This window comes from Nycticebus coucang, chromosome 6, assembly GCF_027406575.1.
Source record: "Nycticebus coucang isolate mNycCou1 chromosome 6, mNycCou1.pri, whole genome shotgun sequence".
NCBI classification, from domain to species: domain Eukaryota; kingdom Metazoa; phylum Chordata; class Mammalia; order Primates; family Lorisidae; genus Nycticebus; species Nycticebus coucang.
Window position 1 is genome coordinate 116663626 of NC_069785.1, and position 15002 is coordinate 116678627.

At 37.8% G+C, this 15002-nt stretch overlaps 2 protein-coding genes across 5 annotated transcripts in view; one reads left to right on the forward strand and one right to left on the reverse strand.

Moving 5' to 3' along the window:
• The window catches only part of DLAT (dihydrolipoamide S-acetyltransferase), a 39160-nt gene extending 31681 nt beyond the window's left edge, over nucleotides 1–7479 (forward strand). Inside the window, exons 12-14 of the mRNA XM_053593694.1 lie at nucleotides 3650–3812; nucleotides 4152–4288; nucleotides 5964–7479. Of these exons, the coding sequence (XP_053449669.1) occupies nucleotides 3650–3812; nucleotides 4152–4288; nucleotides 5964–6093 (430 nt within the window). The 3' untranslated portion in view covers nucleotides 6094–7479. The remainder of the gene's footprint in view (nucleotides 1–3649; nucleotides 3813–4151; nucleotides 4289–5963) is intronic.
• On the reverse strand, nucleotides 153–14920 carry PIH1D2 (PIH1 domain containing 2). Of its 4 annotated transcripts, XR_008380604.1 has the most exons (7): nucleotides 14798–14920; nucleotides 14036–14226; nucleotides 13031–13154; nucleotides 12370–12615; nucleotides 11433–11692; nucleotides 4363–4537; nucleotides 153–963 (listed from the first exon to the last, which is right to left on the reverse strand). XR_008380604.1 is itself a non-coding variant. In XM_053593698.1 (6 exons), exons 2-6 carry the CDS (start codon nucleotides 14210–14212, stop codon nucleotides 937–939), a joined length of 834 nt encoding a protein of 277 aa, XP_053449673.1. In that variant the 5' UTR covers nucleotides 14213–14226; nucleotides 14798–14920; the 3' UTR covers nucleotides 153–936. The 4 variants fall into 4 exon arrangements, 3 of the variants coding, with proteins under 3 accessions (XP_053449673.1, XP_053449672.1, XP_053449671.1); XM_053593698.1 differs by lacking the exon at nucleotides 4363–4537; XM_053593697.1 differs by lacking the exon at nucleotides 153–963 and having other exon boundaries at nucleotides 4331–4537.
• Nucleotides 14921–15002: the final 82 nt, after the last annotated feature.

Consider the following 15002-nt stretch of genomic DNA (forward strand, 5'->3'; position numbering starts at 1 on the left):
ACTGTGTTAAGACATTTATATTCTACATTTAGTAAGTTTCACATGTACCCTTGTAAGATGCCCTGTAGGTGTAATCCCACCAATCACCCTCCCTCCGCCCATCCTCCCCCCTCCCTCTCCCCCTTCCCCATATTCTTAGGTTATAACTGGGTTATAGCTTTCATATGAAAGCCATAAATTAGTTTCATAGTAGGGCTGAGTACATGGGATACTTTTTCTTCCATTCTTGAGATACTTTACTAAGAAGAATATGTTCCAGCTCCATCCTAATTTTAACTTTCAAGTGTTATTATTTAAGAAATGCATTTTATAAAACTATAGCTGCCATAGATAATGGCTTCTTTGATGGATCTTAGCAAAATACAGTATATTGAAAACCTTGAAAGGTGGCAGTGCCTGTGGCTCAAAGGAGTAGGTCACCGGCCCCATATGCCAGAGGTGGTGAGTTCAAACCTAGCTCTGGCCAAAAACCACAAAAAAAAAAAAAAAGAAAAGAAAACCTTGAAAGGATTTATTATTCTAGATGCCATTAAGAACATTTGTGGGCTGTGTGTGGTGGCTCATATTTATAATTCTAGCACACTGTGAAGCTGAGATGGGAAGTGGAGTTAGGAGTTCAGGACCAGCCTGAGCAAGAGCAAGACTCAGACCCCATCTTTATCAAAAGTAGAAAAAATTAGCTGGATGTGGTGGCATACCTACAGTTTGAGCTATTTAGAAGTGTGAGGCAGGAGGGTGGCTTGAGGCCAGGAGTTTGAGGTTGAAGTTTGAGCTCTGATGACACTTCTGGCATTCTACCTGGGGTGACAGAGTTAAGACTGTTTGAAAAAAAATAATTTGTGATTCATTTGGAGATCAAAACATCAACATTACCACAGGTCTGAAAGAAGCTGATTCCAGCCCTCCTGGGTGAATTTGAGGGATTCAGAGATTTCTTCAGTGGAGAAAGTAACAGCAAAAGAGCTAGAAATAGCAAGAGAACTAGAATTAGAAGTAGATACTGAAGATGTGACTGGATTGCTGCAATCTCATGATATAACTTGGACAGACAGGAGTTGCTTATGGATGATCAAAGAAAATATTGTCTTTTGGTTTTGTTTTTGTTCTTTTGAGACAGGGTCTCCCTGTCACCCAAACTGGAGGACTGGAGTGCAGTAGCATAATCATAGCTCATTGTAACCTTGAATTCCTGGGCTCAGGCAGTCCTCCCACATCACCTTCCTGAAAAGGTGAACAAGAATGGGCCACCACACCCAGCTAATTTTTAATTATTTTGCTGAGACAGGTCTTGCTGTGTTGCCCAGGGTGGTTTTGAGCTGCTTGCCTCAAGCACTTCTTCCACCTCGGCCTCCTAAATCCTGGGATTAGAAGTATGAGCCACTATTCTTGGCCATGTTTCTTGAGAAGGAATCAACTTCTGATGAAGATGTTATGAACATTATTGAAATGACAACACAGGATTTGGAATATTCCCTAAACTTAGGTGATAAAGCAGTGACAATTTGAGAGCATTGACTCCAATTTTGAAAGAAATTCTACTGTGGCCAGAATGCTATGAAATAGCTTCACATGCTGCAGAAAAATCTTTCTGAAAGGAAGAGTCAGTTGGTGCAGCAAACTTCATTTGTGTCTTATTTTAAGAAATTGCCACAGTCCCTCCATCCTTAAGCAGCCATCTCCCTCATTGGTTAATAGCCATCAACATCAACAAGACTTTCCACTTGCAAAAAGATTACAATTTGGTGAAATTTCAGATGATTGTTAATGTATTTTAGCAATAAAGTATTTTTTAATCAAGGTAAGTATATTGACTTTTTAAAAAGACATAATGCTATAGCACTGTTAGTAGACAATATTATAATGTAAATACAATTTTTATATGCATTGGGAAATCAAAAAGTTCCTGTGACTTTGTTTCTATATTTATTTCAGTAGTCTAGAACTAAACTTGGGTTATCTTTGATATATGCTTTTATTTATATAAAAGAATCAAGGTGGCAGGGTAAGTTCTATCAGTTTATTAATTCTTACCAAATGCCTTTCATTTCTTATTTGTTCATAACAGTCATTCAGGAAACATTTACTGACATGTATTAGGCTGGGCAAGGTGGCTCACGCTTGTAATCCGAGTCCAAGATGGGCAGATTACTTAAGCTCAGGAGTTCAAGACCAGCCTGAGCAAGAGCAAGATCCTGTCTCTAATAAAAATAGAAAAATTGAGGCAATGGGATCACTTGAGCACAAGAGTTTGAGGTTGCTGTGAGCTATGATGACATTACGGTACTCTACTCATTGCAACAGAGTGAGACTGCCTCAAAAAAAAAAAAAAAACCACATGTACTATTTGCTAGTTCATTGGTGAACAAAATAGGAAACACTATCCCCATTTTCTACAGGTTAAGATCACTAACCAAGCAATTTAAAAAAAATTTTTTTAGAGACAGATAATTTTATCAAGAAACCAGTATTTGGTTTGTGAGACCCTGGCTCGAGTCCAGCTGTGATAACTGGTAAGGGTCACGCATTATATTATTAAAGCAGATCCCTGTGCTTGTAAGTGACAAAAGCCTATCTCTAATCAGTTTAGGCAAATGAGGGGTTTGGTACGGAAGATCTTCTGGAGATTGTGCCTAGGAAGAGCTGGAGTTCTTTGGAGGCAGAGCTATATACCCTTGTGTTAAATTTTAACTTTTCTCCATCTCAGAACACTTCAGCAGGGGCCCTTACACAAACCCTAAGGAGACTGTGCATAAAATTCAGGAATTTGTTTACTTGGATGGGAAAAAAAATCACAGTTTCTGCCCTCTAACCTCTACTAAAACTCTGTTTCTTCTTGTTACATACGTAGAGAACAAATCAAATGTTAATACTTGTATCTGGTGACCAATACAAATCAGTTATTTTCATGTTACATTGTGGTGGTTGTATATATCTTAAATAGTGTTTTTCTCATTATAAAATAATAGCCATTATTAGGCTTACAACAAATTTTGTTATTGAGTGAATACAGAAACACATATTTTATAGTTGATTTTTGAATAGTTTGATAACTGAATTTCAGTGTAGTTTTTTTTTATTAGTATTAGTATTTTCAGTGTTAAATATTCTGAGATGAGACCCAACTATATAGGAACACCTGCTAGAGAAAAGATTGGCAATCTCATTTTCATGTTTTTCTAAGACACCACCACCCTCTACATCCTGAACATCCCTGTTTTTCTTCAAAATTTAGTTCTTTCCCTCCATTCTTCCTTTTATCTGCTCAGACTCTGCCTGTAGAGACTCAACTCTAGCCAGTATGGTTTCATTCAAAATCTAAGGAGTTCTGATTGTTCATTCTCACTGAAAGCTGAATTATTTTTTTACCCAGCTACACCCATGTTTTAGTCAAAGCAGATGGCAGGGGAAGTTAGAAGATGTCTGTAAAACCAACCTACACGGCACATTTCTCATTCATTTTTAAAAAGTGCAAGTCAAGGTTAGGGTACAGCAAAACATAAAAGTTAGGGCAGGAGTTTCTGTGCCCAAATAGTAGCACAAGCTGGTTCTAAAATTTTTTTAAGTAAATACCACTATTTTTGTTTAAGCTAGCACATAGGCTCTTAATAAACACTGTTGATTATTTAGGTTTCTTTTTTTTTTTAAACAGAAATCACGTTGTTGATGTCAGTGTTGCTGTCAGTACTCCTGCAGGACTCATCACACCAATTGTGTTTAATGCACATATAAAAGGACTGGAAACTATTGCTAATGATGTGGTTTCTTTAGCAACCAAAGCAAGAGAGGGTAAACTACAGCCACATGAGTTCCAGGTAAAGTATTAGTTATTTATTTCCTGAATTTTAAGGATTATGTTATTTACAAGGTCAGAATGCATTTATTGCATTTTTCCCCTTTTAATTCTGCCACATATTCTTAATGACACAAGATCCAGAAAATAAAGAAAAATTGAATCATGGATCCAAAACTGAAAACTAGAGTGCAGAAGCCAACATAATTGACTTCTGTTCATATTGTAATGTTTTTGTATTTTCAGTAATGTGTATTCTATTCAGGTCTTTCTTAAAAGATTAACTTTTGGTGTTTTCACAGAACATTTGTCATATTTTCTGGTTTATGTTATGTTCTATTTTTAATCCATTTTCCTCTAGGGTGGCACTTTTACAATATCTAATTTAGGAATGTTTGGAATTAAGAATTTTTCTGCTATTATTAACCCACCTCAAGCGTGTATTTTGGCAATTGGTGCTTCAGAGGATAAACTGGTTCCAGCAGACAATGAAAAAGGGTAAGTGCCGGGCGGTGCCTGTGGCTCACTCGGTGGGGCGCCGGCCCCATATACCGAGGGTGGCAGGTTCATACCCGGCCCCGGCTGAACTGCAACCAAGAAATAGCTGGGCGTTGTGGCGGGTGCCTGTAGTCCCAGCTACTCGGGAGGCTGAGGCAAGAGAGTTGCTTAAGCCCAGGAGTTGGAGGTTGCTGTGAGCTGTGTGATGCCATGGCACTCTACCGAGGGCCATAAAGTGAGACTCTGTCTCTACAAAAAAAAAGAAAAAGGGTAAGTGCCAAAACCGAGAGGGAGTTGTAAGCTAGTTACATCCCTTTGTATCCTTGAGGGACTGGTGCTAAGACCTCCAGGGATACCAGACTCCATGATGCTTATGTTCCTGATGTAAAATGGTATGGTGTTTGCATATAACCTCCACACCTCCTCCTGTATATTTTAAATTGTCTCTAGATAACTTGTAACATCTAATACAATGCTGATCTATCAATTCATTTGCATGGATCCAGTATAGTACCTGGTATGTGGCAAATTCAAGTTTTGCTTTCTGGAATTTGAATATTTCAATTCAGAACTCATAGGTAGGGCTGACTGTATCTGGGTTTTTGTTTTTTGATGGGGGGCATGTCTTGCTCTGTTGTCCAGGGTAGAGTATAGTGGTGTAATCATAACTTACTTCAGCCTTGAACTCCTGGGCTCAAGCAGTCCTCCTGCCTCAGTCTCCAGAGAACTGGGACTACAGGTACATGACGCCATACCTGGCTCATATTTCTGTGTTTTATAGTGACAGGGTTTCCCTATTGCCCAGGCTGGTCTCAAACTTCTTGGTCCAAGCATTCTCCTGCGTTGGCCTCCTAAAATGCTAGAATACAGGCATGTACCACTATGCCTAACCTGTGCCTGTTTTGAGTCTCAGTTTTAAAGATAGTTATTGGTATGGTATACTGGATCTTCTGATAGAATCAGGCATACATTCTATCTGGGTGGCAACTTTTAAATTTTACTAAATTCAGTTAATTCTATTTGAGATGGGAAACTTTTATTTATTGACTCTAGGTGAGGGGCCAGCATGCTTTTTCCTGAAGAATCAGATAGTAAATATTTTAGGCTTTCTGGGCCATATGGTCTCTATTGCAAATGCTTTGCCATTGTAGTGTGAATAAACAGTATGTAGGCTGGCACAGCGGCTCATCTGTAATCCTAGCATTCTGGGAGGCCGAGATGGGCAGATCACTTGAGCTCAGGAGTTTGAGACCAGCCTCAGCAAGAGCAAGACTCTATCTCTACTAAAAACAGAAAAATTAGCCAGGTGTTGTGTTAGGTGCCTGTAGTGCCAGCTACTTGGGAAGCTGAGGCAGGAAGCACTCAACCCCGGGGTGAGACTCTTGTCTCAAAAAAAAGAAAAAAAAATTAAATTCCAATAAACCTTTATTTATAAAAATAGGTAGTGGGCAGGATTTGCCCCTTTGTTGACCCATGTTCTAGGTATCTATTTGGTCTGTTTGGCCTTCAGGCTATTAATTTGACCTAAAGGTATAGGGGGACATGAACAGAAGATGGGAAATTGGTTATGTTAACAATTTGGGATTATAGGGTAGGAGTCAGCTTCTGGATGGTTATTAGCTAAGATCCAGTGATTGCTTTCATTATACCTAATTATATTTTTCTTTTTTTCTAGGTTTGACGTGGCTAGCATGATGTCTGTTACGCTCAGCTGTGATCATCGGGTTGTAGATGGGGCAGTTGGAGCCCAGTGGCTTGCTGAGTTTAGAAAGTACCTTGAAAAACCTATCACTATGTTGTTATAACTAACTCAAGAATTTCTAGATTCTCCCAGGTCACATTGGTTCCTTCTTACCAAGATATTTATATATGTTATTAAGCAGGTGGTTCATTTTATTTTAACATTAACCAGTTATTTTTATTATTGAGTTTGTCCAGATAAGTTATTCGTTATGAACATTACTGAATTTTTTAAATGCCTGTTATAACCAAATATTGTGCACATTTGATAATTATACACCAGATTTCAAGCTGTCTGTTCCTCATCAAGGGCCATTTGGCCTACCCCTTTTGCCGAGGGCCACGTGGCCTACCCTTTTGGTGAAAAGTACTTCCACTAGGAAATGTAGGATGAGTCAAATTGTGGTTCCCAGCGACAGGTACCTAAACGTAGTAACCCATGTGAAACCCTGAAGTTCTAAAATTTAACTGTGTAAATTAACTGCTTAGATGTTAGAGAAAAAGAAGTTAGGAAAATTATTCTTTTGGGGGACAGGTTTGAATTGAAGCTTGAGTTTCTAATTTAATCCTGGTTTAAATCTTTCTATTATATAATTTTGGTTTATCATGGATGGGAAGGGTAAAGAATTTAAAAGAAAAAAGCAAAATTTTTAAATTCAACAGTTTCTTAGGTTTCTTCTATTATTGTTTATTTTTTCTATAAATCTCTAAATAGTTGTTTTTCCCCTCTTGAGATAATATAAACCAGCTACTTGTTGTAAATGAGAATTTGTGTGGGTATTTATTTAAACGTGTATGTGTAATTCAGAGTTCAGAATTTTATAGTTCTTTCCAAATAAAAGAACATGCTTGTAAATTTAATAGAAGTTGTGAAAGTAGAATTTTCCCTCTAGGGTTAATTGGTAGTTGATTGCAAATGAACTGAATAATCAGAAGTTATTACTCAAATCTCTGGAAAACTGTCAAATACGTATGGAATATATATAGAATATGTGTATATATGTAAAATATGGCTACTAGAGTTGGATATGTGCCAAAGTCCATTTATCACCAAGTCCTGTCAGAAAAGAACATGGGGAGAGATACAAAGGGGAACAGTTTGGAGTGCTAAAAAATGGTAATTTCTACTTGGATAAAACAAAAAAGTTAAGTGTATGTTAAAAAGTGTGTCTTTCCACTCCAGCATTGCCTCATGTAGAATAAGAAAGCCCTAAAATCCTGTTAGAAAGAAAAAATTAAGCCCATTACTTTATCAGCCTAAATGCATTTTTCCATTTAGTCATGTTTTTGCCTTTCTTTTAGAGTGAAGGAGGTGGTGATATTCAGGATAATAAAAATGAATTGGGAACATTATCAATTCCAGAATTTCTACTGATGTGTTTTAATAAATGTTTGGAATAATTTATGACTATTTAAAATAAATCGACTAGTGTTTTCTTATATGTGTGATACATGGAGCTATCCCCTAAAATTTGCTTTGTTTCAGTGTCGAATCTATTTCTAAATGTTGTTACATGGTGCACAAGTGACACTCCATATATTCCACAAACATTTACCTTGCTGTATTGTTATGAAAACAATCAGTATGTTAATCTGACTTTTGAGTATTGAGTAATTTTAGGTTGAATGAATATTATGCAAAAGGAGGGACCATCATCAGTATGAACCAGATCTGGTTCAAACATATGTAATTTCAAAGTTAATTTGTTTTTTGTTAATGCTTATAGCTCTGTTCCCTGGGAAGAAAAAAAAATAGTTGCCTTCTAATAAAAACTTTTGTGAGTTAAAAGTTAACCTGAGCTGTAATCTAAATCGGGGTTCAGCATATTTCTCTTACCAGAACTGAAAGAAAAATGTTAGATACAGTATTTTTGGTTACATAAGAGTGTTTAACAATTAAATTGTATGTCTTCAGTGTGTCTGGTTTGATTTTTGATCTGTTGGTAATTTTCACATTATATTACAGTATTTAGATACAGGGAAAGCTATTGATGTATAAGCTGTCAATACAGATGAATTTTACATTTATATAATTGGTAAAATACAGAGTGGGTTGAGGAGGAGGATATGATCTGACACTTCAGGCTCAAGGAGTTACTGAAGAACTCCATATTTGGGTGTTGTACTTACTACCAAAATGGAAAGTGTGGTCTGGCTCTGTTAGACACCTAACTCACAATTCTGAGGGTTACTGAGTATGAAATTAGGATATCCCAAAGCATGGCCTACAAAGGACTAGACCTTAAGAGATACAGGAATAGTCTTCACCTAGTAATGCACAAATCCTGGAATACTTGGGGAGATTATAAGCACTAATAGTAAGTGACCTAAAACCAACTTTGGAGAAAAATCTGTTCTCTAAGGGATAATCAGTGTCATCTCAATTTCTAATTTTGAGAGGAAAAAAATGTTAGACTTAAATTTAAACAGTCCACAGTTCATTATTAATGCCTTTCCTGGCCAACATTTTGCTTTTTGTAGGGAGTGGGAGGTAGTGATCTTTTTATTAATACAAAATCCATTTGAAATGTAAGTGACATCCAACACCACAGATAAGCAAAACAGTCCCCAAATAGTCTGCATGTGGCCCATGGGGCACAGGTTAGATACCCCTGCCTTATGTCTAGAATAAAAACTACATACATCCTGGAACTGATGCAGAAAACCCATTTAAAGTGAGGTAAGGTATTGCGGCTTGCCCTTCTCTGGACAAGGGCAGCCCATTAGAAGCAAGCTAAAGTTAAACAGTTTATGAGAGAACAAAGTAAGGGAGAACTTCATAGACCTTATGTTGAACTTGAAGCTAATAATTGCAAGGAAGCTGTTTTGTATCTAGAAAAGATGATTAAGTTTAACGTTTGGTGTGCATATAGCCTACTTGAGATATAAATTGGATGGTTGTTATCTTTGACAGAAAAAGTGAATGATAATTGAAACTTAACATAACTTCTGTACTTTTGCTTAAGAGAAAAGCGCTTATCCCAGAAGTACCTCCTTTTTTTCAAATAAGAGATGGACATAGTTTGCTTATGATGTGCAATGATAGCCACATACTGGGTCATTGTATCCAATCCACAGACAAGCCTGTATCTGATATCAAAAGGTATAGCTGGGTAGTCTGGACTCCTGGCAAAGCTGATTCATCAAATATAGGGTTCATAGAAGCTTAGGTTTGAATATTATATTTCATTGTGTATCTATTGTTAGAGGAGACATTCACTGCTACAACCCATCTTGGTAGTAAAACACTTCTTACACAGTCTGGGATTTTTTTCCTGATGTAAAGATTTACTAGAGACTTTTTTTTTTTTTTTCCAAGCAGTAAACCAAGAGTTATCACATATTACTTGGAAACAATGAGAATTTTCTCAAATGATAACTTAAGATACACTACAAATATCTTTAAAATGAGTACAAATAAGTTTCTGGTTGATGTCAAGTTTATTTGAAAATGAGTTTAAAAAATAGATATAATAGCTTAAGAGAAAAAACTCATTCCATCAAAATGAACTCTTAGAAAACAGGAATCAGTGTTTAATATAAATGACTACCTCTACTGATGATGAAGGTCCTATAATTCACATTATTTCAGTACTAAAAACTGAAAACACATTGACAATCTTGTTTTACACCAATGGCATTGTGATGATTAATGTAGATTTCTCTTTGATAAATTTTGCTGTAGTCATTTTAGTATCAACAGGTTCTGGAAGATTCAGATGTAATCTGTACTTCTCAGAGACTTCAATCAATAAATCATCCTAAAAATCAAAAAAGATTTTTAAAAGATGAAAATAGAGGCTAGGCATGATGGCTCACATCTGTATTGGGAGGCCTAGGCAGGTAGGTCCCTTGAGGCCAGGAGTTCATGATCAGCCTGAGCTACACAGCAAGACCTTATCTCTACCAAATTTTTTTAAAAAAAATTAGGTACGGTGGGGCGGCATCTGTGGCTCAAAGGAGTAGGGCACCGGCCCCATATGCCAGAGGTGGTGGGTTCAAACCCAGCCCCAGCCAAAAACTGCAAAAAAAAAAAAATTAGGTACGGTGGTACATCCCTCTAATTCCAACTACTCTGGAGGCTGAGGTGGGAGGATTGCTGGTACATCCCTCTAATTCCAACTACTCTGGAGGCTGAAGTGGGAGGATTGCTTGAGCCCAGGAATTTGAGGCTGCAGTGAGCTATGGTCATGCCACTGCACTTCAGCCTGGGTGAAGAATGAGACCCTGTTTCTTATTTTAAAAAAAAAGGATTTTCTACTAGCCTGTCTAAAAGAAACAAACTTCAAAGTTTAAAACTCTTTGGAGCCCAACATTCCTTGAGCAAGAAAACAGGCTGAGAACGCTGCTCAGCATCTAAGAATAACACATTCTCCAATACTCCTCAGGTGTGGCTGAGAAGGACCCTGGAAAAGGAGTGGAGCTGAAGGTCATGATGGAGAGCAATGGAACTGGGAGCTAGTAATTAAGGAGCCTAGGTGAGAATATCCTCTACCTCCCATGTCTGCCTACGAGGATTTCAGAATTGCTGTCACCAGTAAATGCAGTGTACCTCTTATTTTCTGAACTGAGATGGTTAATTATGGTTATCTTCTGATTTCACATTATATGGTGGATGGGATTGGGGGAGTAGATAGCTTGTCTCTGCATGTTACAGGTCCATGATTCAGGAGAAGAATGCAAAATCCTGTACTTTGCAGTCTGATGCTGAGATTGAAGGTGCTTTCCTTATGTAAAGAAGGAAATATTTCTGACCAAGAGGGTGGGCTTTGGTAGACTGTAGCATTGGTCCCAATTAGTTGCTCTTCTGTAAGATTATACATTCCTGCCATGTGACTTCCTATGACCACCCATAAGAAGGTACTCACCAATCCTATGCATGTAGGACTTAACCTTGTGACTTACTTTGGCCAATGGAATGTGAATAGAAGTGATATATGACATGTTTGAGTGGAAGTTTTAGGATACTACATTGGATTTGTTTTCCCTCTGTCATGATGCAGGGGTCCTCAAACTACGGCCCACGGGCCACATGAGGCGATGTGATTGTATTTGTTCCTGTTTTGTTTTTTTACTTCAAATAAGGTATGTGCAGTGTGCATAGGAATTTGTTCATAGGTTTTTTAAAAAAACTATAGTCCAGCCCTCCAACGGTCTGAGGGACAGAGAACTGGCCCCCTGTTTAAAAAGTTTTGAGGACCTCTGAATGAATGGCATATCTTAGGTGGGAATTGCTCCTTTACCTGGATCTTGAAATGTGCAAGACTCATGGAGCAGAACAGGCCTAGCTGACATGTAACCTGAGAAATCACTATAAATTCTCCAAATTTTGTAGTTTGTTACTACAGCATAATATAGTAAATGCTGACTGATGCAAATTTATACTAATATCTATTCAACTTACCTCAGAAACATTAAGGTCACAGAGAGAGACTGAATTAATACCAGGTAATTCAACTTTCAGCTCAATTCTCAGAGGTTTCTCATTTTGATCCTGCACAATTTTTAATTCATAGGCTGGTATCTGCATCTCCACTTGGATTTCAGTGCTGGAAATCTCTTCTATCAGACACTCTGCTTTGCCTGAAACTTGCTTTTCTGGTAGTAATAGTTGAGGAATGTGATCTGGATTGTTCACAGTACTGCTTTGTTCAAGAGTTAGTTCTTTATGGAAAAAAAATGGGGGGGAGGTAAAATCACAATATTAATCCATAACATTGAAACTATCAGGCTACGAGCTGTAATGTACATACTGTTAGTGGCAACACCATATGTGTGTGTATAAAAAACACTGGTTAGTGGTGGCAGGTCAAGATGCAGTTAAATTAGCTTGGGAATTTTAAAGAATCTTAAACCAAAAAATTTGGTTGAAAAGTTTGCAGGATTTTAGGGTGGTGCCCGTAGCTCAGTGGGTAGGGCACTGGCCACATACACCGAGGCTGGCAGGTATGAACCTGGCCCATGGATTTAAACCTGGCCCGGGCCAGCTAACACAACAAAAAAACTGCAACAAAAAAATAGCTGGGCACTGTGGTGGGCGCCTGTAGTCCCAGCTACTTGGGAGGCTGAGGCAAGAGAATCGTTTAAGCCCAAAAGTTTGAGGTTGCTATGAGCTGTGATGCCAGGGCACTCTACTGAGGGCAAAAAAGCGAAACTCTGTCTCAAAAAAAATTTTTTTTCATGATTTTAAAAATCTTTAAGGATACTCCAATGATTTTAATATGTAATATTTATATCTTTCTAAAGTTCATCTTTTAAAATCAAGACTTCATTTGCAAAGTGTAGATAAGGTGCAAAAATCTTAAATCATTTTAATTTTCCATTTACATTCATCTACTTACTGTTTCTCATTTTCTCTCTTAAATCTGTGGGATCAGTTTGGATTCCCATTAGATTTTGTTCCATTCTTTCAATGCTCCCTTTTATTTTAAATTTGGTAATATGGTAAGAGTGTGAGAGAGTGAGCTGTAGTTGCTTCTCAATGCATTTCATGGTCATCTGTATTAACTGATCTTTTTTCACTTGGTTCTTTTCTGCTGCCTGAAGAACATTAGGATTATAGGCAACATCGATGACTGTGTAAGCATCTGTGTAGATAAATCAGAGGGTATGAAATGAAGATGAGATGTTAACACTAATGATACTGCCAGGTAATATATTAAACTATATCTCTGATAAAGCTAGAAAATATAAATTCTATTCTCGTATTTTTCAGAGGTAATCATAATGGTGCTACAGCAATTAAGATACTTCTTGGAATTTTTTTTTTTTACAAACAATTCTCTCCAGAATTGGCATTTTTATGTGGGTTAAAACCAGCTCATTTTAGTTATTAGAAAAATTAAACAGTATTAATTTGTATAAAGGCACATTATTTGCATTAACTATATTATCATCAAATAAATTATTTTACCTGAAATGCTTTTAGCAAGTAAAATCTGGTCTATGCTTCTTCCTAATAACAATTTAAAAATGTGATTTCTCTCCTGTCATTGTTTGTACCTGATGACTCAGTCATATCTTCAGGTTTGCCAACACTTAGAGGTACTGGATGAGTGGCTGATTTCGGAACTGGGATCCTTTTCCACTGACATAGGTTGATAAAAAGTATTTTTTCTTTTGGTTTCTAGAAAGCAAAGAATTTTGCATATCTCAAAAACTAGTGTAAAAAATTTTAAATAATATTCTAAAAGCAACCATCACAGAGTTGGAAGAGGGACAATTTTAGGCTCTAAATGAGTCATTTCACATATTAAAAGTGTTTGATAAATTATACTTGTTACTTGATTTCTCCAAGGTTGGTGGCTTTTCATGAAGAATCCAGTTGCTGTTCCCAGAGGAAGTGGAAGGAAGTAGGGGAAACTGATCTAAGCAATTTTTCCAGGTGAATTTGACCATATTTCACCACTTCTTTATCTCCCTAATCAAATAACTTTTTTTGGAGACAGAGTCTCACTCTGTTGCCTTGGGTAGAGTCCCCTGGCGTCGTCATAGCTCACAGCAACCTCAAGCTCTTGGGCACAAGTGATCTCTTGTCCCAGCCTCCTGAGTAGTAGGGACTACAAGCACCTGTCAGGATGCCCAGCTTGTTTTTTTTCTATTTTTAGTAGAGATGGGGGTCTTGCTCTTATTCACACTGGTCTCCCAACTCCTGAGCTTAGGCAATCCACTCACCTCAGCCTCCAAGAGTGCTAGGATTGCATGGCTAAGTAAGTTCTTTATTTGAAAAAGCTCTAACTACATGATTCTCTATTAAATCAGTACATTACTACTACTACTCATTCTAGCAGAACAAATGGCTGATTATGAGATCTACAAAATATACCAAGTTTAAATTTCCCATTTTTACCTATTAACATAATCTTTCACACTGTTTAAATTTCTATTTAGAGAGGCAAGTTCCCTTAAATATTACTTTAGGAATAGCTAAGTAAGTAAAGTATTCTCTGGTCATTCCAGGATCATTTCATTCAAGAATTTCCCATCTTTGGCACCAACTGTACATACTAGGATCTTGGTCTGTAGACAGAGATGTGGTTCTGGGGCAGCACAGAACTGTTTCCCCTCTTTCAATTGCTGTTGAATGAACTTCTTATAGCCCTCAGGGTCACTTTCAGCAAGATCATCTAGGAGGTTCCACAGTTGAGTAACTTGGGTGAACAGGCCCTTTGAGGATATCTCCATGATTGATAGTGAACCTGTGGAAAGACATTACTTAATGGGAGAGAAAGTCTGTGTAACTACTGATTCACTTCCTCTTTGGGGGGAGTAAGAATGGGCCAGAAATTGTTTGGTGAAGTTAGCAGTTTTCTTTAACACCTATGTCTAAGAGATTGTAGATCAACATCACTTTATCATTTCCTTATTGTTTAATTATCTAGTACCCTTTGCTAAATTCTCAAGTTGTCCTTTCCGATAAGGCCTTACTTCTTTTGGACCCTCAAAAGCCAGAGCAGTCATTTTAAATGGTCGTCTTGTTCCAACCCTTGGCTGGCTGTAGTCTCACCAATCTGAAAACCGCTGGAATTGTGTGCTGGGTCACAGCCATATGAGACTTCCTTAAAGCTCGGTATGACTTAGTAGTTAAAAGCCTGGTGTCTGGGGCCAGAATGCCTAGATTTCAATCTTAGTTCTCTCTCTCAAGAGTGGGTGTAGAGCTCCCAGCCCTACAGCATCTTTTGAATAAGAAAAATAGGATTAGAGTATTCAAATATTATGAGAGGGTTACCAAATAGAAAATGTAACTAACAGTCATTCTGGCGAACCCACCTCTTCTCTTGGTTCCGGGACAAACCGCTCCACCTGTTACCACAGTAACCAGACAGGGTACAACATCTAATTGGGTCCGGAAAACTGGAGGCAGAAAGTCTCTTCGTTTCCAGTTCCGGAGTCTTCCCCCTTCTGGTGTTGGGCTTGGTTTTCAGCCGAGCCCGACCCAGGAAACGGCCCGCCTCCCTTCCGTACCCGTCTGTCA